The sequence below is a fragment of the Myxine glutinosa genome, chromosome 10 (assembly GCF_964187855.1).
Source record: "Myxine glutinosa chromosome 10, kmMyxGlut1.1, whole genome shotgun sequence".
NCBI lineage: Eukaryota > Metazoa > Chordata > Myxini > Myxiniformes > Myxinidae > Myxine > Myxine glutinosa.
Window position 1 is genome coordinate 122,849,559 of NC_136270.1, and position 22,518 is coordinate 122,872,076.

At 44.5% G+C, this 22,518-nt stretch overlaps 1 protein-coding gene across 1 annotated transcript in view; it reads right to left on the reverse strand.

The window, feature by feature from the left end:
- The window catches only part of PDE11A (phosphodiesterase 11A), a 304,458-nt gene extending 282,688 nt beyond the window's left edge, over positions 1 to 21,770 (reverse strand). Inside the window, exons 1-2 of the mRNA XM_068126191.2 lie at positions 20,439 to 21,770; positions 6,076 to 6,234 (exon numbers count right to left, since the gene is read on the reverse strand). Of these exons, the coding sequence (XP_067982292.2) occupies positions 6,076 to 6,234; positions 20,439 to 21,719 (1,440 nt within the window). The 5' untranslated portion in view covers positions 21,720 to 21,770. The remainder of the gene's footprint in view (positions 1 to 6,075; positions 6,235 to 20,438) is intronic.
- Positions 21,771 to 22,518: the final 748 nt, after the last annotated feature.

The window sequence follows — 22,518 nt, forward strand, 5'->3', positions numbered from 1 at the left end:
GAGAAAGACAAAATGGCAGGACTTTTCCTTTTTATTCCTCGGTCTTGAAGGTTCTCTCTGACATCACACTCGCTCCAATCACCGAGCGCCACCCACTCACCCCATCGTTCTTTAACAAATCGGTCTTCGGGGCATGGCCTCACGGCCACTCTTGGCACCCTATTCTATATAATAATAGCATAAGGACTCGACTTTGTTATCCCTTTTACGCCGCACCCAGTGACCCGGTGCCCACGGCACTAATGAATTTACGATCTACGAACCACGCTCTTTGTTTATCACGTACAGACATACTCGAAAAATCTGAATTAGCCGACATTGGGGCCCAAAAGCATCCGATTAACTGCCGATACGACGCCATCTTACGACGCCATCGTATTGGCGTCTGCTGGGTGAAGGCGAAGCAAGCCGTCCGCTGATTGGACAGGCGAAGGCGAAAGCAAGCCGTCCACTGAGTGGACAATCCAGAGCATGCATTTGTGCCGGTGTCGGCGATCGTTGTTCATGTACGCACTCTTCATTCTCATCTTTCTTCCTAACTCTTACTCGGACAAGCAAATCCCCTATGCCATCCATAATGGTACACTCTATCCATACACCCCATCCTCCCTTCCGTGGATGTTCCACGGGTTTCGGCTAGTCAAGATGATTCTGCTAGGTGGTGTAATCGCGTCTGGGTATCGTCGGTGCTTGTGTTATTTGCAATTACGTGTTGATTGCATGGCTGGCCGAGTGTGCTTTATAAGAACGAAGGAAAAAAATCACAAGGGCATTTTACACACTGGGAATTTTATCCATATGCCCTAACTAATTAGCATAGCTCCACCCCTCACATGGAGACACATAACGCTTACCCGGACATCCGGCCCTGACTTAGATACATGAAGGTGGCTACATGACATACGGCGCACACTAATCTATACAATCCTATCGGGACTAAGGTATTTCAATGCCTGCCCCCATACACGTAATAGTTGCAGATGTATGTGGCCAACCTCAACTCACCAATGTCAATTTCTTAATCCCCTGTTTGTGATGATCCCCATGGGAAACACAAAAACTATTGGGCAAGGCTTCTCTTTGTGTTCAGGAAGAGATCAGAAAACAACTCAAAAGTAAACTTGAAAGCACCTGAAAATGCAAAGCCCATCCACATCCAATTTGTATTTGGACTTCTTCCTTGGTATGCTAAAAATGTAGAAAACAGCAAAGAAAAAAATTACAAAAAATTTGTGATTTTAGGCAACCTTTACCTTTTGTTGACATCAAAAGCAATAGGCTTCATTGACCCAATGTGCAAACCCTGCTCAAATTTCAAGTCAATCAGATGGAAACGGATGATTTTGTGACCTTGACCTCAATACAATCGGCTTCTTGCGTTTTATTGTTGAACAAGTTAATTGACTCAATATGCAAACTCTGTTCAAATTTCAAGTCAATCGGACGAAAATGGATGATCTCATGTGACCTTGACCTTTGGATGTAAAAAATAATCAGCTTGTAGCTTTTGATTGGCAAACCAATTCAGTGACCCAATATGCAAATTCTTAATATTTCAGGTCAATCGAATGTAAATTAGTGATTTTATACAACCTTGACCTTTTGATCGAAAAACAACAAACTCTCGTCATCTAGTTTTTGATTGGTAAAGCAATAGAGTGACCCAATATGCAGGTTCTTAAAATTTCAGGTCAATTGGATGAAAATTGATGATGACCTTTTCACCTTTTGACCAAATTATTAATTTGTCTTCTCCATATTCTCATGATAATGCTTTGCTGAAAATTTGATGACAAAAGCTCAAATGGTAAAAATGGTATGGCCCGGACAGACACACATGCACAGACACACACATGCACAGACACACACATGCACAGACACACACACACATGCACAGACACACACATGCACAGACACACACATGCACAGACACACAGGCACATGCACAGACACACACAGGCACAGACACACACAGGCACAGACACAGACGCACACAGGCACAGACACAGACACACACAGGCACAGACACAGGCACAGAGACAGACACACACAGGCACAGACACAGACAAACACAGGCACAGACACACGCAGGCACAGACACAGACACACACAGGCACAGACACAGACACACACAGGCACAGACACAGGCACAGGCACACACAGGCACAGACACAGACACACACAGGCACAGACACAGGCACAGACACAGACACACACTGGCACAGACACAGGCACAGACACAGACACACACAGGCACAGACACAGACACACACAGACACACACAGGCACAGACACAGGCATGGACACACAGGCACAGACACAGGCATAGACACACAGGCACAGACACACACACAGACACAGACACACACACACACACACACACAAACACACACACACACACACACACACACACACAGAAGCGATTGCGATTGGAATTATTGTCTATGTAATGCAAAAACCTTGAGTATTAGTTCCTGCTTTTTTGATTTTCCAAAATGAAAAATTACTACATCAAACCATTGTCTCATTTTTCATTGTCCACCTTCATTCAAAAGGTGCACCATTTAGCATCTTCAGGGAATCTTGCATTAATTGTAATGATGGCTGTAGTTTTTACCTGTGACGTGTCACAGGTCCACAAGAGCTCCGCGTGGTTATTGTTGTTGTTTTTGTTGTTATTGGGGTTCTTGTTATGGGTCGATTTTTGAAATGTGCAGTTGGTCGGACAACTGCCGGAGCCCACCCACATTTGTCGCTTATTGACTCCACCCACCATGGCCGTGTCACCCAGACAAAATAATATGGCTACCATCTTAATTGACGGGTTGGCCTACCAGACATCAGGCCTGTAGGCTTCTGCTTATGATGCACTGCCTGGGTTTGTTGCGTCAGATTTCCTGGATTACCGGAGTCAGATTTCCATTGGCTTTGTTTGGGTTGAGTGTTACTCACGATGAGGGATCCTGAAAAATCGAATCAATGTCGAATAAAAATTACGAGTACCCGACTGCAAAGCCGCAATGAGCCGGCGAAGCCAAAGCCTCTTGCCACTATTTTACCCATCACTGTGGCATCAGTAGGTTAGGTAGTTGGTAGAAGGTAGGTGTAGTAGGTACCATACCTTGTTCAAAATGACACCATTTGCATTCTGGACGAGATTAAAATTTATAAAATTTACTTCTTGATTAATTCGGTGAATTCCGTCTCAACTTCGGATATTTCCGGCCGTGAAAAACTATCCCCTACGGCCGCGAGATTTCTAAAAAATAATTCTTCGTCAATTTTAGAATATTTGACGCCGTTTTCAGCGTCCGAAACGCGGGAATAAGCTTTTTTAAAATATTTTTTCAAATACTCGAATCTCATTGGTTCCGGTGTTTGGTGACGATTTTCGTTGAAGATAACCAAAGCCCATGTGGGCCCGGGGAACGAGGTCGGTCTTAAAGTATTTTAATTACAAATTAGAGGTGCATAGCCATAAGATTGTGAATCAAAAAAAGACGGGTGAAACAAACTCCGATTGAACTTTTTCGCAATTTTTTATGCATACTTCCGCATCCACAAGATGGCGGCCTCCATGGAGCAATTTGGTGCATCAACGCTTCGAAATTCTCAAGGGATTCAGCAAAATCTGGCTTTTCAACATAATACATACGCGTTCATTCACAACACCGGCTTCGCCGGCTACTAGTACCCGACTGCAAAGCCGCAATGAGCCGGCGAAGCCAAAGCCTCTTGCCACTATTTTACCCATCACTATGGCATCAGTAGGTTAGGTAGTTGGTAGTAGGTAGGTGTAGTAGGTACCGTACCTGGTAAGACTTGGTAAAAGAAAAGAGCAGACAGTCCTCCCCAATACCTACATACAATAAATGTCACAAGAAGCTTAAGGAAGCAACTATACGATGTGCTAGCTTAAGGCCTATTTTAAGAAATTTTAACTGGGCTTAACATACGTTTTCACAGTATGTGTGTAGTCTTCTAACTTCAGTCGCTGTCAGGACTGGTTCTCTCTGGGCACTGCGGCTTCCCCCACCAGAAGAAGTTATCTTGCAGTAAGATCAGTGCCGACAGGTCAGACGATAGCGCCGTTTCAACGGCAATGTGTGACTGTCGTTAATCAAACCGTGTCGATGGCGCTTATTGGCTGACCTAAGCTGATCGCTGATTGGTCAGCTCACAAAATTTCGCAAATTCAGACCTAAAATGACACCATTTGCATTCTGGATGAGATTAAAATTGATAAAATTTACTTCTTGATTAATTCGGTGAATTCCATCTCAACTTCGGATATTTCCGGCCGTGAAAAACTATGCCCTACGGCTGCGAGATTTCAAAAAAATAATTCTTCGTCAATTTTAGAATATTTGACGGCGTTTTCACCCTCCGAAACGCGTAATAAGCTTTTTTGAAATAATTTTTGAAATGCTCGAATCTCATTGGTTCCGGTGTTGGGTGACGATTTTCGTTGAAGATAATGAGGTTGGTCTTACAGTATTTTAATTACAAATTAGAGGTGCATAAGATGGTGAATCAAACAAAGACGGGTGAAACAAACTCCTATTGATCTTTTCGCAATTTTTTTATGCATACTTCCGCATCCGGAAGATGGCGGCCTCCATTCAGTGATTTGGTTTTAGAAATATTTTTTCAAATGCTCGAATCTCATTGGTTCCGGTGTTTGGTGACGATTTTCATTGAAGATAACCAGGCCCGTGCGAGCCGAGGTTGGTCTTAAAGTATTTTAATTACAAATTGGAGGTGCATAAGATGGTGAATCAAATAAAGACGGGTGAAACAAACTCCTATTGAACCTTTTTCAATTTGTTATGCATACTTCCGCATCCGCAAGATGGCGTCCTCCATTGAGTGATTTGGTGCGTCACAGCTTCGGAATTCTCAAGCCAAGGGATCCAGCATAATCTGGTTTTCAACATAATACGTACGCGTTTATTCACAACACCGGCTTCGCCGGCTATTAGAAAGGTTTATTTATTCAAGCCCGTCAGCAAGCATGGTATGCGGCTCACTAAAAAAAAGTCGCGTTACATCATTTTTGAATGACTCCATATTGGGGTTAAGCAATCCCTGACCGTGTGACGAATCAGCTGGTTCTGATACAACAGTGGAATTGAGGCTGCCATGGATAAACAGTATCGAGTTAATATTTTAATAGCGCATTAAATGTGCATTTCCCAATCAGCCCGTTACCGGATTTTGTCGCAGGTTGTGACCATAGTGCGGTCATTCTTGTTCGTCAATGTGGGTCTTGGATTTGCTCTGAAATATCACACACCTTTTCAAAAATTACCGGGAAAATAACCAACTTGCACTTCCTGCTTGACGGTGGACTTTTTTCATCTGAGGATGCAAGCCGAAAAATTCAGCAATGATCAGGTTCATTAATTCTCAGTTTTGATGTTGAGTTAAATTTACCTTTAAATTCCCACTGCCACATATGCAGGTGCCTTTCCTTGTATAAACGTAACACACTGTATAAGAAACACACCTGGTAATAAAACATCACAGAATTTTAGATGTTTTCATTACAAAAGGCAATTATCATGTAATTGTACGAGAGTGGATTTTTGGTGAATTCCTATTTGTTTTCCTGGTGTTTCCTGGTGTTGGCTTAGCGGTTAGGGTGCCGGCTTGGGATCCTAGGATCCTGGGTTTGAATCCCGGTCGAAATCTGAATTAACACCAGGGGGGTTGACTCAGCCTGTCATCCTTCTGGAGTCGGCAAATTGAGTACCAGTTCACTAGTAATTCCCTTGTGTCGCAAAAGGCGACTAACAGGGTCGGTGCCAGGAAGGGCATCCGGCCAGAAAACATCGCTTCCAAAAGGGGACCACGGTGCCCGAAAAAGGCCAACCCTTGCTCTACAGGGAAAAATGGCCTCTAAATGTGGTGTCTCTGTCTCTGTCCCTGTCTCTGTCTCTTGTTCCTGATTGACTTGACCGATCCTTAGAAGTGTGTTTTATCCTATTGACGATGCACAATCCTCCCCATCTGTTTCAAATGTATCTGCATGACCTTAGGCGAGTTACTCAAAGTAAAAACGCTTGCTCATACCTTTTCATCATCCCCAGTAAAAGGACCACCATCAGGGCTTTTGTTGATAGCTTGTGCAACGCCGATCGTCTCGCCATTGCTGTTTTGAATGGCCATGCACAGCAACGACTTTGTCTTGTAGCCGGTCAACTTGTCAATCTCATCGCTGAAGCGGTAGTCCTGCGGTGATCAAGTTCGTGGCACAACAGTGAGCACAATTGGAAATATTGTGTGAACAACTTAATGCAATCTCGATTGTGATAATGAAATGAAAATAATATCCATGATTTCCGAACAACTCAAGTTGATAAAGAAAACGAAACTGTATCCCTAACAATGGACGAAGAAGTAAATTAACTTTGTACCTTTACATTTCGAGCACAAACTGTTGTTTTTTCTCTCCAAGAAGCAAGGGCCAGCTAGTCATATCATCATATTTCAAATGCAGGACAAGGACTCAAGTTGTTGCTAGTGCAACTTTACACAACTCACACAGGTGGTACATAGGAAAATTAATAGACAATTTGCCATACATGACATTCAACATGACATTCAGTATCATGAAGTATGTGCTTAGGTAGGGATGCCAAAAAGGCCACTTCGAATTACCTGCCAATCAGGTCACAGTATGATTTTGCTTAAAGGGAAACTAATCTCACACTTTATTACCCCTGTCATTGAAGGTGGACCGAGGTTATGTTTTCACCCATGTTTGTCTGTTTGTTTGTTTGTCTATGACCAGGATATCTCAAACCGTTGTGGACCGATTCGCATGAATTTCGGTGGGCAGGTTGGGTGTGAGACAATGACGAACTGATTAAATGTTGGTGAAGATCCGGATCCGCATCTGGATATTATAATTTTTAAGTGATTCTTCACCATTGAAAGACAGAACCAAAAACGATATATGGCATGAAATGGGCCCAAAAACTAAAAGGCTAAGGTTCTTCCTGATGATTCCAAGGCAATACTTAGTCTTCCATTTGATTTGTTGCTGAAAACCTTTGCCCCTTGTCTTCTCAATTTACATAATCAATGCCATTTATTGATTTCTTCCATCCATAACTGACTAATTCCAACATCACTAGTAATACACGCTCCAACCGGGAGCTAAATATGGTGACAATTCCCCCAACCTGCATGAGGCCCTGACTCTCCTTCTGATGGAAGTGTGTCTTTTTAGTTATAGCAACACACATTCACTCTGGAAGCGAAAAAGGTGTCAATACCCGCTCCATCCAGCAGGGTTCAGTGGTTAAACTACTTGCACTATTCTTTGTGTACAGCCGAATATTGCAGGTTCTCTCCCCATTCTCACTACACGGGGGATAGGGTGGATGACGAAGAATTATTTTGTGGCCATGACCACCATCAACCTCCAGGGTGCAGGAGTGAAAGTATCACAATCCACCGTTCACAGAGACTTCGACAGCAGAATTACAAAGACTACACCGCAAGATGCAAACCTCCCATAAGCACCAAAAAAACAAAAGGCCAGATTAGAATTTGCCAACAAGTATAGAGGTGAGCCAGTAGAGTTCTGGAACAAAGTTTTATGAACAGATGAGACCAAGATAAACCTTCGCCAAAGAGATGGAAAGGAAAAGAGGAATGTGTGGAGAAAGGAAGGAACTGCATCTGATCCAAAGCATACTAACTCATCTGTGACACACAGGGCAGGCATGCAGGAGGAAGAAATGCTGTAAAATAATAATGAATAACCGAAATCCGTACGTGCCCATGATTCAACGAATGAATGGGATATTTATGTATATAATCCTTAAGGCCTCAGTCATTCCTCAGGAGAGAGACAGAGATAGATAGCGCAAGACATAAAATACTGCTGCTGCACCCAGTGGTACACAGTGAGTTCCAAGTGGCATCACAGCTTCAGTTAGAACAGTCTCAGTCCACGAACGGAGCTTGTGCAAGCGGGGAGAGTCGGCATGGCTTCATGGGTGGGGGTTAGAGGGTGTGTCTGCCGGCTGTGCTGGAAAAGCCCTTTCGGCAGGGGAACCCCGTCGATGCACTTCACGCAAGCTCCACGGCTGAGCTCCCATTGTGAATCCCACCCCACGGAGCTGGACATGCCTTTTATACCCTCGGCCCCCACCGCAATTTGGGGCCAGTTTGTGGGTAGGGCATCTTCCCTCCCAACCTGTCACTCAGCACTTTTGGCGTGCTTCATTCACCCCTGATGGCCTGTCAGAATGCTGAAAAGCATATTTAAGTCTGGTTATGAAGGTAAGAACAATAAAAAGGGGGAATGAAGGGAAAGCAGTTTTAGACACAATCATGTGGGGAAGGTGAACAATAGTTTTCTACACGTAAAATGATGTACATTCTATATCACAATTAAATTACCTCACGCTTACACTGAAACATGCAATGTGGGATGTGGGAAATAACTACTGCTATACTATGTAAAGTTACCCCAAGAAGGCATTCCCATAACACGATCATGGCACTTGTATTTGGAAATAAGTGCATCATTTAGAACTCCATATCTGTAGTAACTACCACTAATAGCAATTTTACAGAAATGTGTCAGATTTTATTGTCACAGAGCTGACAACACCACCTTGTTACGTTACAGTGAAAGGCAAAATTAAATCTCGTGTCTGTGTCATGTCCTTCCATTATACTAATGAAACCAGGCATTTCAGAAGGACCCGAGGAACATGAGTTTGACCTCAAAACCCCAGTCTGAAAGATCCTTACACGCTACTTGACTGACAGGATGTTAATAACATCCCAGATATATAAATATTTTACCAACAACAATGAACACGGCGGGGCTTTAACAGCATACACCCACATCTGTTTAAATCAAATTTCGTTGAAGATTTTAGTGTTTTTGTTAGTTTTTTTTTAATTAAAAAGCTTAGTTTTTTTTGTAAATCTTCAAATATTTAGTAATGCCTGCATATCTTGATATTATAAAGAAGAAAAAGAACATGCAATTTTTTTTACATGATAACAGTGAGGTGAGGGTCACAAATTGGAAAAATGTATTTTTTGAGGAGGAAGAAAATATATATACAGTCACGTGAAAAAGTAAGTACACCCCATGTAAAGTTTTGACTTTTTCAACATAATTCAACATACAGCTATTTGATCTTCATTTCAACAATATTGATAGATAAAGGTGATATCATACAACAAATATCATGAAACATTTACATTTTGTCGTCCATTGTATAATTTAAAGAAACATAAATGCAAATTTCGCATGTGGAAAAAGTAAGTACACCCTTGGCTCTAATAGGTGGTATTGCCCCCTTTAGCAGAAACAACCTCAAGTAGGCGTTTCTTATAACTGTCTACCAGTCTCTGACATCGACTGGGAGAAATTTTTGCCCACTCCTCCATGCAAAATTCTTTCAGCTGTGCGATGTTTGAGGGGTTTCTGGCATGCACAGCTCATTTCAAATCCCCCCACAACATCTCGATGGGATTTAGATCTGGGCTTTGACTTGGCCATTCCAGAACCCTCCATTTCTTTCTTTTCAGCCTTTCCTTGGTGGATTTACTGGTATGTTTTGGGTCATTGTCATGTTGCAAAGTCCACCTTCGGTTGAGCTTCAACTTTCCGACAGATGGCCTCACATTATCCTCAAGCACCCTCTGGTACAATGAAGAATTCATAGTGGATTCTATGATGGTGAGCTGCCCAGGCCCTGATGCAGCAAAGCTGCCCCAAACCATAATATTTCCGCCACCATGCTTTACAGTTGGTATCAGGTTCTTGTGGTCAAATGCTGTCTTTGGTTTTCGCCAAACATGTCTTCTGATACTGTGGCCAAATAGCTCTACCTTTGACTCATCTGTCCAGAGCACATTGTTCCAGAAGTGCTGGTCTTTGCCCCGGTGTTCATTGGCAAACTTTAGTCTTGCCCTGATGTTCTTTCTGTACAGCAAAGGTTTCCTCCAGGCACACCTCCCATGTAGATCAAATTTGTGCAGCCTCTTTCTAATGGTGGACTCGTGCACTTTGACATCAACAGTGGCAAGAGCTACCTGTAGGTCCCGTGATGACATTCTGAGGTTCTTAGAGACTTCTTTCAGCATCTTGCGGTCTGCTCTCAGGCTGAACTTGCTGGGGCGGCCTGGCCTGAACAAGTTGGCAGTTGTTTGGAATTGTCTCCACTTGTAGATGATCTTCCGGACAGTCGAATGATTGATTTCAAATTGTTTGGAGATCTTTTTAAATCCCTTCCCAGACTCGTAGGCATCTATAACCTTCTTTCTGAAGGGCTCAGAGAGCTCTTTTGATCTAGGCATGGTGACGCTGCACACTTCAACAACAAAGCGCAAACCAAACTAAATGTCTGAGGTTTAAATAAGACAGGTTCCTCCAAGATCCTCTCTAACGATGTTCCAATCATTTGCACCTGAGCTGGTGCACCTGATTCTAATTTTAGGTATTTGAAGTAGTTATAAATGTAGTTGTAGGGGTGTACTTACTTTTTCCACATGCGAAATTTGCATTTATGTTTATTTAAATTATACAATGGACTACAAAATGTAAATGTTTCATGGTATTTGTTCTATTATATCACCTTTATCTATCAATATTGTTGAAATGAAGATCAAATAGCTGTATGTTGAAATATGTTGAAAAAGTCAAAACTTTCCATGGGGTGTACTTACTTTTTCACGTGACTGTATATATATATACCATACCTATGACTGTATATATATTCACATCTTCCGTTCACCAGACAATGAAGCTGACATGAATGATCAGCGGTTCCCAAAGCTGAGATCGCTCCGGGGAAAATCCACGACACACACGGGAACCAGGCGAATGGCTGGTGCGAGGTGAAATGGCAGACTGGCCGGTAATGGAGAGGTACCTGCTCTCCAGCGATGATTCACTTTCAGAACCAAAACCCGTCATGCAGGTTTATTTGCCACAGCAATAACGACACTGTCACGGGAATCCCTTTCCCGGAGAAACCAATATTCGCTCGCAACCAATGTCCATAAGGGTCCGCTCGTCACCACGACGCAGATATAGTCTGGGATCCACAGGCTCAAAAGCTCAATAAAATGGGTTGGACCTGACATGGCATGCTATACTTTTTGTTTGTGTTTTTTCTATTAATTTGGACATTAAGGTCCGCTGCCCCAACCTCGACACATACACCCCCCCCCCCCCACACACACATCCACACACACATATTCCCCCTCCCCCCCACACGCACACCCCTCCACACATACACCCCCCCCCCCCCCACAAACACGCATATCCACCCCCCCCCACACACACACACACACGCCCACACACACACACCCCACCCTAACACACACACAAACACACGCATACATCCCCCAACACACACACACACACACACACACACACACACACACACACACACACACATCCCCCCCCCCCCCACACACACACACACACATCCCCCCCACCCTAACACACACACACACATCCCCCCCACCCTAACACACACACAAACACAGGCATACATCCCCCCACCCCCAACACACACACACACACACACACACACACACTGACTGAAAAATGTGAAAGATGTTTTTTTTCTTAAAATCCTCAGTGGGTTGTGTAGGCTGTCAATAAATGCATCCCAGATACACAGAACACATGTGTTGACAATGTGGGGAGATATGGGAGATGAGACGGTAGAGACGAATTTGTAAATTGTGTAAATACGGGGAAGGGCAAGGGTAGTGTAGATTGACATGGGGGGTGACGAACGGCTAGGGACGAGCTTTCTTCGCTCGCTCTACCGCGCCCCTCATGTCGCATTATCTTGTTATGACGTGTACCCTTGCGCCCTTGCCCCCGCTAACCTCTGCTTTGTCTTCCTCCCCACTCATGGACCCATGGTCTTTTGTTGAGGGGAGTGTGCAGGTGCCCTGAGCTGTGTGGCTGCAGTCTTGCGCTGCACCCTGCTGCCTGCCGCCTGCACCAGTACACCATATGGACCACACGTTCTGTGGCCTGGCACCTTTGCTGGAGCAAACCATTGCTGCCAGCAGCATCTTACTTGCGGCTCACTGTTTTTAAGTGGCGCACATGCCATGCAGTCGGACCACCTAAGCTGGCCCTGCTGGCCAAAATAAAAAGCGGACACGGTTTGTGCACTTTTTATTAATAATCTTTGGTGTGTCGGGAGAAGAAGATGGAAAACTTTTACGATGGCACACCGAAGAACATGAAGCAAGAAGATCCATCGGCCCAGCAGCCAAGCACAAGACATCATCACTGATTAATTTGAAATGTTTTTGTACATTTTTCATGATGGTGCATTTTGGTGCTTTTTGTGCATGTTTTTTTATTATTATTTGTGTGCATATGGGTGTATGGTGTATTGGTGTAGTGCAGTGCATTTGTTTTTCCTCTTCTCAAAAATCTCTTCTCTCTTCCCACAAAAGACAGGTCCTGGGTTGTAGTATCTATATAATAATAGCGTAAGGACTCGACTTTGTTATCCCTTTTACGCCGCACCAGTGACCCGATGCCCATGGCACTAATGGATTTACGATCTACGAACCGCGCTCTTTGTTTATCACGTACAGACATACTCGAAAAATCTGAATTAGCCGACGTTGGGGCCCAAAAGCATCCGATTAACTGCCGATACAACGCCATCTTACGACGCCATCGTATTGGCGTCTGCTGGGTGAAGGCGAAGCAAGCCGTCCGCTGATTGGACAGGCGAAGGTGAAAGCAAGCCGTCCACTGAGTGGACAATCCAGAGCATGCATTTGTGCCGGTGTCGGCGATCGTTGTTCATATACGCACTCTTCATTCTCATCTTTCTTCCTAACTCTTACTCGGACAAGCAAATCCCCTATGCCATCCATAATGGTACACTCTATCCATACACCACATCCTCCCTTCCGTGGATGTTCCACGGGTTTCGGCTAGATGTAAATAATTACCGGTAGTAGTCTTGTAAATAACATTCTCCCCACCAGCTTTATATGTAGTTTGAGAATAATTCCGTAATTCGGTTAATTGTGGGCGTGAGTCAGTTAGATAGTACACAACGCAGCAGGTGGGACATATCAAGTGTTTAAAACTGTCGCACACAGGGTGTCAGAGTAAATGTAGAGGGAAACTACACCTAAGTGTCACACTAATTGTTAAAAGGTAGTCCTGACCCAGGTATCAGAACCGCCGTCCTCACTGGTATGTGGTTCGGCTCGGGGCGAGCCTGGCGAAAGGAGGGGTGCAGTGTTGCGGTTTTGAGAACCCACACAGGTAACATCATTAAAGGTTAAACGGTTGCACCCCATAGTTAGGCCACATGCAACACGTAGGTCACCTTAGAACGTTAGTTATTTCCTAGTATGTGTTTAGGATAAGGCCATTTCCAATAGTTGCATCTGCGTTGTGTAAAACAAATAAGAGTAGGCCCCGTCCATTTTGCAGCCTCCCTCCAACTGACTCCATTGCGCCTATCCTGTCTGCACCCCATTGCCCCTCGCAGTTTGTTACGCTTTGGCTGGCAGCAGCGTTTGCTGCTCTTGCTCGCTCAAACCAGCCCAAACGCCACGAGGTAAGGCCCGAAAAGGGGGCGGAGTGCAAGGGTGGGGGTGTGGCCACGACAAGCAGCCATCAAGGGCGGAGCCGGTAAGACCCCATCAACCAACCAGAGCTCGCGTGAGATCGCCTGACAGGGTGTGGCTAGAGATTCGAGGGGGTTCGCTGGGCGTGGCAATAAAACCCTTTGCGCGAGGCCCCCACCTCAGTTATGAGCCGGGGTCCTCTGTTGAGTAGTTGAGTTATGAGGAGGGAGAGACGCTTGAATGAGTTGAGTTACGAGAAGGAGACACTTCAGTTGGGTTATGGAAGAGACGCTTGCAGAGTTATGAGAAGGGAGAGGCGCTCGTCAGTTGCGCTCAAGTTATGAGCCGGGGTCCTCTGCTGAATGAGTTTGAGAAGAGATGCGCTGTGGCAAGCATTTGGAAAGGATTGATTGCGCTTTACAAATGGCTGGCGAAGGACTGCAGCGTTGTGAAGGACTTGAGGGGAGCCAAGCCTTGGCATTCGGGCAGAAGGACGTTGGTGGAAGGCGCTTCGGTAACATCATTGGGGGAGCGGCGCATTGTACGTAGCGATACCGGGAGCCCGTATAAAGACGCCGGTACACCTATTGCGTACGCAATATAATCGCCAGCCAACTGACCTTTCCCCGATATATAATTGTCCGCCTCGCGCCTATGCCACGCGGAGAGCTGCCTGCCGTCTTCCATCGCTGCACGGTACGAGTCGGGGACCGGACAAGCTGTGGACCCTTGGACCCTCAACCCGACCATCTACAAACCCCATGTGATTGAGTTTGAGAGTGAACGGGCCCGTGTCCAGGGAATAAGTATAAGACTGTATAAAGTGTATAAGGCTGCCCTGTGTAACTGCTCCTTCCTCTTCCCTGTACATTCTTTCTTTTCCTTCCTCTTCTTATTTGTACAAAGTGTGTCCTTCTCTTCCTTCCCATACCATTGTAATAAATTCCCTGTTCTTCCTGTTTTCCTCTCAATTCGACCGTCTTAGTGATTTCTCAATTGGGTAAACGTGGCACGATTAAGAACCACTCCAATCGGGTTTAGTTCCCGTTAACGGCCCGAATCACGTCTCGCTTCGCTTGGCGTGTCCACTAACGCCGTGGTTCGGATGGGGTTATTTCCTTGCTTCACGGCCGGTGTTAGTACTTAGGTAATAGGACTAATTCGACCAACAACCCTATTTAACACCGACGGGAAGGAACGTGATAGCCCCGGGATCGCGTCGGCTAGGAAAAAGGACAAGGGGATTAATCCCCCCTTGATAAGGGGGAGGCCGACGTTTGAGAACCGCAATAATATATATACAGTCACATGAAAAAGTAAGTACACCCCATGTAAAGTTTTGACTTTTTCAACATATTTCAACACAGCTATTTGATCTTCATTTCAACAATATTGATAGATAAAGGTGATCTAATATAACAAATATCATGAAACTTTTACATTTTGTAGTCCATTGCATAATTTAAATAAACATAAATGCAAATTTCGCATGTGGAAAAAGTAAGTACACCCCTAAATTTATAACTACTTCAAATACCTTAAATTAGAATCAGGTGCACTAGCTCAGGTGCAAATGATTAGAACATCGTTGGAGAGGATCTCGGAGGAACCTGTCTTATTTTAACCTCAGACATTTAGTTTGGTTTGCGCTTTGTTGTTGAAGTGTGCGGCGTCACCATGCATAGATCAAAAGAGCTCTCTGATGCCTTCAGAAAGAAGGTTTTAGATGCCTACGAGTCTGGGAAGGGATTTTAAAAGATCTCCAAACAATTTGAAATCAATCATTCGACTGTCCGGAAGATCATCTACAAGTGGAGAAGATTCCAAACAACTGCCAACTTGTTCAGGCCAGGCCACCCCAGCAAGTTCAGCCCGAGAGCAGACCGCAAGATGCTGAAAGAAGTCTCTAAGAACCCCAGAATGTCATCACGGGACCTATAGGTAGCTCTTGCCACTGTTGATGTCAAAGTGCATGAGTCTACCATGAGAAAGAGGCTGCACAAATTTGATCTGCATGGGAGGTGTGCCAGGAGGAAACCTTTGCTGTCCAGAAAGAACATCAGGGCAAGACTAAAGTTTGCCAATGAACACCGAGGCAAAGACCAGCACTTCTGGAACAATGTGCTCTGGACAGATGAGTCAAAGGTAGAGCTATTTGGCCACAGTACCAGAAGACATGTTTGGCAAAAACCAAAGACAGCATTTGACCACAAGAACCTGATACCAACTGTAAAGCATGGTGGTGGAAATATTATGGTTTGGGGCAGCTTTGCTGCATCAGGGCCTGGGCAGCTCACCATCATAGAATCCACTAAAAATTCTTCATTGTACCAGAGGGTGCTTGAGGATAATGTGAGGCCATCTATCGGAAAGTTGAAGCTCAACCGAAGTTGGACCTTGCAACATGACAATGACCCTAAACATACCAGTAAATCCACCAAGGAATGGCTGAAAAGAAAGAAATGGAGGGTTCTGTAATGGCCAAGTCAAAGCCCGGATCTAAATCCCATCGAGATGTTGTGGGGGGATTTGAAACGAGCTGTGCATGCCAGAAACCCCTCAAACATCGCACAGCTGAAAGAATTCTGCATGGAGGAGTGGGCAAAAATTTCACCCAGTCGATGTCAGAGACTGGTAGACAGTTATGAGAAACGCCTACTTGAGGCTGTTTCTGCCAAAGGGGGAAATACCACCTATTAGAGACAAGGGTGTACTTACTTTTTCCACATCGAAATTTGCATTTATGTTTATTTAAATTATGCAATGGACTACAAAATGTAAAAGTTTCATGATATTTGTTATATTAGATCACCTTTATCTATCAATATTGTTGAAATGAAGATCAAATAGCTGTGTTGAAATATGTTGAAAAAGTCAAAACTTTACATGGGGTGTACTTACTTTTTCACGTGACTATATATTTATATATATATATTTATGTGCACATATTTATATCTATATATATATTGACTTCCTTTGGCTTGGCAATGCCACCAGAAAATTTCATATAAAATATTATTGTTACCATTAAAATATCTGCTTCGTTGTCTCCTGGAATCTCACTGTGTCAGATCCATGGGATGTTACAAGGATTACAAAATTACTTTTGCTTTATGTGTTATAAAAGCAGAATTGTGCAAAATGTGCACTTTGCTGACTTTTATAAAACAGGCTTGCTCGGCTGGAAGGATCAGGGTCAACCGATGAAAAGGCCATCTGTCGTCTCAAGACTGGCCACCCTGCTCTGAACCGTACATCTCCTCACTGATTCAGCATCCCTCAATCATATCTGTTCCAATTATTTTTCTCCTTTGTGAAAATTATCAAAAGCCAAAGGATGAAACCAAACAAATGTCGATAACGTATCCATGAGTTCTTTTCGCAGGGGAGTGGAGGAATCGACTCCTATTTTCGCAAAAAGCCACATGAGATGGTGTCATCACAATTCAAACTACAGACTTGGCATTTAATATGGAATATTTTTTTGTGGGGGTGAACTTACTTTTCAAGATGTCTTAGAACCAAAAGTTCATTGGAATTATGTTGAAATTATTCTAGATTTTGTTAATGTGACCTTTAAAAGAAACAAAAACCACATTTGACATTTCGAAACAAATAAATTGATCCTTGAAAGTGATGTAAGCTGATATCGAACTCAATTCATGGACAGTGCTGTGTTAAACTTCTGTACGTTTTCCAGAAGTATCTCTTTATTTTGCACATTAGCCAAAAAAATTTTTCACAAAAACAAAAGTTAAATTACGACTGGAATTAAGGACAGTAAAATTAAAGTTCAGTACTTTGTGTAACCCCCACGAGCATTCAGGAGAGCACGTACACGTTGAGGCATGCTGTTCACGAGATTTGCCAAGGTTTGGACAGGAATCGCTTGCCATGCAGTGACAATAGCCTGCTGCAATTCATGCACAGAGGTCGGCTGCTGGTCCAAGTGGTCGATTTGACGCGTTAATTCTGCCCACAAGTTCTCTATCGGATTCATATCCGGGGACATGGCAGGCCACTCCATATGCTCTACACCACGGTCAGCAAAAAAGTGTTGGATCATGCGAGCACGATGAGGCCGTGCATTGTCATCTTGGAAGACAAAGTTTCCTCGAAAGGCTGCACGAGCAAAATGGAAGCAATGTTTCTTCCAGAATGACCCTGTACTTGAACTGGTTCAGGTTTCCATTCAGAACAACCAGGTCAGTTTTTCCCCCTGCATGAAAAGCAGCCCAAACGGTCACCACACCACCTCCAGCTTGGACTCTTGGCACTATACAATCTTTGTTGTAGGCTTCATGCACTTGTCTGCACACCCGGACACGGCGATCTTGACGATAGACCAGAAATCTAGACTCGACACTGAAGATCACGTGATTCCAGTGTCCTGGCTGCCATTGACGGTGCTCTCTGGCCCACTGCAATCGGCGCTGGCAGTGTTGTCTGGTCAGGCGTGGCTTTCTCAGGGGATGCCTGGCACGATAGCCTGCTTGAACCAGTCGTTGGTTGACTAGCCTTCTAGATACAGGCACATTTGTCAGTTGCTGCCACTCAGCCCTAAGCCGATTAGCTGACTTGGTACGGCCATTGCGTACTAACCAGTGCAGCTGGCGATCATCCCTCCTTGTGGTTCTGCGGGGACGTCCTGGCCTCGGTATTGGAGTAGGGACACCCCTCTGAGTATTTCGTTTCAGGATCTTTGACACCTGACCTTGAGTGATGCCATACTGCCGAGCAATAGCACGCTGTTTCATGCCGTAATTTCGTAAAGCCACCACTCCATGACAAACAGCATTGTCGAGTTGACGGACCATCTCCAGAGGAAGCGGCAATAACTTTTGGAGACGTGCAGCAGTTGTTTTCCACTAATACAGAACGCAACAGCCCTTGTATACCCGACTGTGAAGCCAATCATCAAATGCACCTGTCCGTACATTTTGCCACGCCACCTGTGATATAATCCTGTTGTTGACTTCCTGCTGCGACAGACAATCAGTGACATGGTTCTTTAAACAAATAAATCACAAAAGTGTAAAAGAAACTCACCAGATTGATATACTGAGTTAAGAAAGTAAACCCAAGTCAAGAAAAAATATATATTCCATATTAAATGCCAAGTCTGTAGAACGGCACTCGGATGAGCGCAAATCTCCGCCAGGCTGAACAGTTTATGTTTTGTATCTCACTGATAGGCTGGATCTGCATTCGGACCTGAATCAAAATCGAATTGGCTTGTTATTGTCACTCACCAAACCCATCCACCAAGTTTATTAATAACTCGTCCACAACGTTTTTAAGTATCATGTTATATATCGCTTTTCGCCCGATCTCTCAATGGTGAATCACTTAAAAATTAAATAATTATCGTATCCGAATCCATATTCAGATCTTCACCAAAATCGAATCGAATCAACCTTGTCACACACGCAACATGTCCAACAACTTTCGTCCAAATCCATCCATAAATTTTTGAGATATCCTGCTATGTGTTGGTTTTAGCTCTATCTCTCGATGGTGAAGAATCACTTAAAAGATTGTACTAGCCGGATTCGGATCTGGATCTTCACCAAAATTGAACCAATTTCTCCTTATCACACACCCAACATGTCCAACAAGTTTCGTCCAAATCCGTCCGAAACTTTTTGAGATATCCTGCTATTTATCGTTCTGGCCGAAATCTCCCAATGGTGAAGAATCACTTAAAAGATTCTACTAGCCGGACCCGGATCTGGATCTTCACCAAAATTGAACCAATTTTTCCTTCTCACACACCCAACATGTCCAACAAGTTTCGTCCAAATCCGTCCATAACTTTTTGAGATATCCTGCTATCTGTTGGTTTTACCTCTGTCTCCCGATGGTGAAGAATCACTTAAAAGATTACTAGCCGGATCCGGATCTGGATCTTCACCAAAATTGAACCAATTTTTCCTTCTCACACACCCACCATGTCCAACAGGTTTCGTCCAAATCCGTCCATAACTTTTTGAGATATCCTGCTATCTGTTGGTTTTACCTCTATCTCCCGATGGTGAAGAATCACTTAAAAGATTCTACTATCCGGATCCGGATCTGGATCTTCACCAAAATTGAACCAATTTTTCCTTCTCACACACCCAACATGTCCAACAGGTTTCGTCCAAATCCGTCCATAACTTTTTGAGATATCCCGCTATCTGTTGGTTTTACCTCTATCTCCCGATGGTGAAGAATCACTTAAAAGATTCTACTATCCGGATCCGGATCTGGATCTTCACCAAAATTGAACCAATTTTTCCTTGTCACACACCCAACATGTCCAACAGGTTTTGTCCAAATCCGTACATAACTTTTTGAGATATCCTGCTATTTATCGTTTTGGCTGAAATCTCCCAATGGTGAAGAATCACTCAAAAGATTCTACTAGCCGGATCCGGCTCCGGATCTTCACCAAAATCTAATCATTTCGTCCTTGTCACATACAGAACCTCTCTGCCAAATTTTGTCCAAATCCGTCCACAATATTTTGTGACATCTTGTTCACAAGCAAACAAACAGACAGACATAACAACGCACAGACAGACATAACAACCCATAAACAGGGGTGAAAACACAACCTCCATCCACCTTCAGTGGCAGAGGTAACAAAGATGTCTAACTTTACTATTACAAATAATGCCAGGAAGAATAATTTACTAGTTTCATCACAATTAGTGCTCGTGCAAGGAGTACGGAGCCCCTGCATATTAGAGCACCTAGGCCCACCACTCCTTTGTTTACATCTGCAGATGCATAGAACTGCCGAAGCAGGTTCTGAACACCTGTAATAAGTCTGGAAATCTCACCTCATCAACGTCGGTGATGTTCACAGTCTCTCCGTGCTCGGCAACGTAACCAATGATACCTTTCCCCCATGGCACCTGCACTTCACTCGAGTTTTCCGTGCTCCAAGAAGGCAAGAACGCCGTGCCCGCGTGTACGTCGAAGACCTTCGACACGAGCGTTCGTTTGTGCGGATCTCCTTCCACGAGGAAAAGTGAACATCGATCCGCTCCGACCATGAGGCAAACATTGACCAGAATCTTGTAGCTGAGACTCATCAGGTCCAGGTCGTTGGAAATGTCCTTAACGAGCTCCAGAAAGAATTCCCGTTCGTTGGTCTCCTTCAGCGTGTACTTGTGGTCGACGTCTGACGTGGAGGACAGAGGGACGTTCACCCTGGACTCGAGGAGCGCGCTGAGGATGTGCGCCGTGGTTGGGGGTAACGAGCTGGCCTTGCGCAACAATGCGCGCCGCCTCACAGAGGACATCGCGTCGGTGCTGTTCGCTTGTTCGTCGTACGTTCGATGAGTCGTGGACATCTTGGAGCGTGCAAAGTATCGACGGAGCTCTCGTTGAGAAACTCGTCTTTGTAGAATGGCTTCACCGCAGGACATCGGTACATTGAAGTCACGCGTTCCTCCGTCAAGGCCGCTCGGGGTCTTATCAGGGGGCGAGGAGGAAGCAATGCCAGGGCTGCTCGGAGTCTTATCATGGGGCGAGGAGGAAGCAATGCCAGAGCTGCTCGGAGTCTTATCATGGGGCGAGGAGGAAGCAATGCCAGGGCTGCTCGGAGTCTTATCAGGGAGCGAGAAGGAAGCAATGCCAGGGCTGCTCGGAGTCTTATCAGGGAGCGAGGAGGAAGCAATGCCAGGGCTGCTCGGAGTCTTATCATGGGGCGAGGAGGAAGCAATGCCAGGGCTGCTCGGAGTCTTATCAGGGGGCGATGGGCATGAAAACCCAGGGACACTCGGAATCTTATCAGGGGGCGAGGGGGAAGCAATGCCAGGGCTGCTCGGAGTCTTATCAGGGGGTGAGGAGCATGAAAAGCCAGGGCTGCTCAGAATCTTATCAGGGGACGAGGGGGAAGCAATGCCAGGGCTGCTCGGAATCTTTTCAGGGGGTGAGTGGCATGCAATGCCAGGGTCGCTCGGCGGTTTGGGGTTTTCCTGCATGTTCTTCTGCTTGAGACCCCTTTCCGCAAGTGAACTACATTTGCCTTTCCGAAGCAGATAGTCCTCCAGCACGTCGGGGTGTTTATCGAGGAAGGACTCGATATCCAATTGCTCCGGACTACTCATCTTCATTGGCAGATGAGAATTCCTGTTGACCTCGGTCGCCACGTCCTCTCGCCCACTGCCTGCACTAGGCCATGGTACATTGCAGCAGCTGCAATGTTTGGCCAGAACTTTCCGACATTTCAATGGTTCGTGCCACGTGCAGATCTGCCAACACACAATCACGCTCATGAACACCTGTAGCAGGTGGTTTTGCACAGCGTCAACTGTCGAATAAATTTTTTAAAAGTGAAGGATTCTCCAAAAAAATATTTGTTCTACTCTGTGTATGTCGGCATGTATTGGACAGTCCACCTGATGCATGCCACCGCCATAGGCTAAGAAAACAACATTTACGTGTAAACTATAGGACTAGAAACTTTATGCATTGTACACGTCAAAAAGTTTTTGTATTTTAGTCTTTTTTGACCTTTTTGTCCTGTTTAATTTTTGTAGTTTTTGTTGTTGTTGTTTTTTTGTCCTGTTTGAAACTTTTTTGATTTGCCAAAAATGGAAAGACTGTTATTTTGAAGGATCCACAGTTTTGTGAGCAATGCAATGAATACGGAAAGCTCACCAAAAGGTGTACACCCAATTAGCTTTCTCACTGGAATATATATATACTGTATATATATATATATATATATTGAGGATTCACATGAGTACCTTTTGTTCAAAATGTTTAGGTCGTTCAAAGCAGCCATTACACACTATACATGATGTTAGAGGTGACGATGTCATTCAATGGCAAGCGTCATTTTCAGGAAACCAAGAGCCGTGGATCGAAACAATCCGAGAACCTCATGGTGGGAAAGTCAAAGCGGTCCGT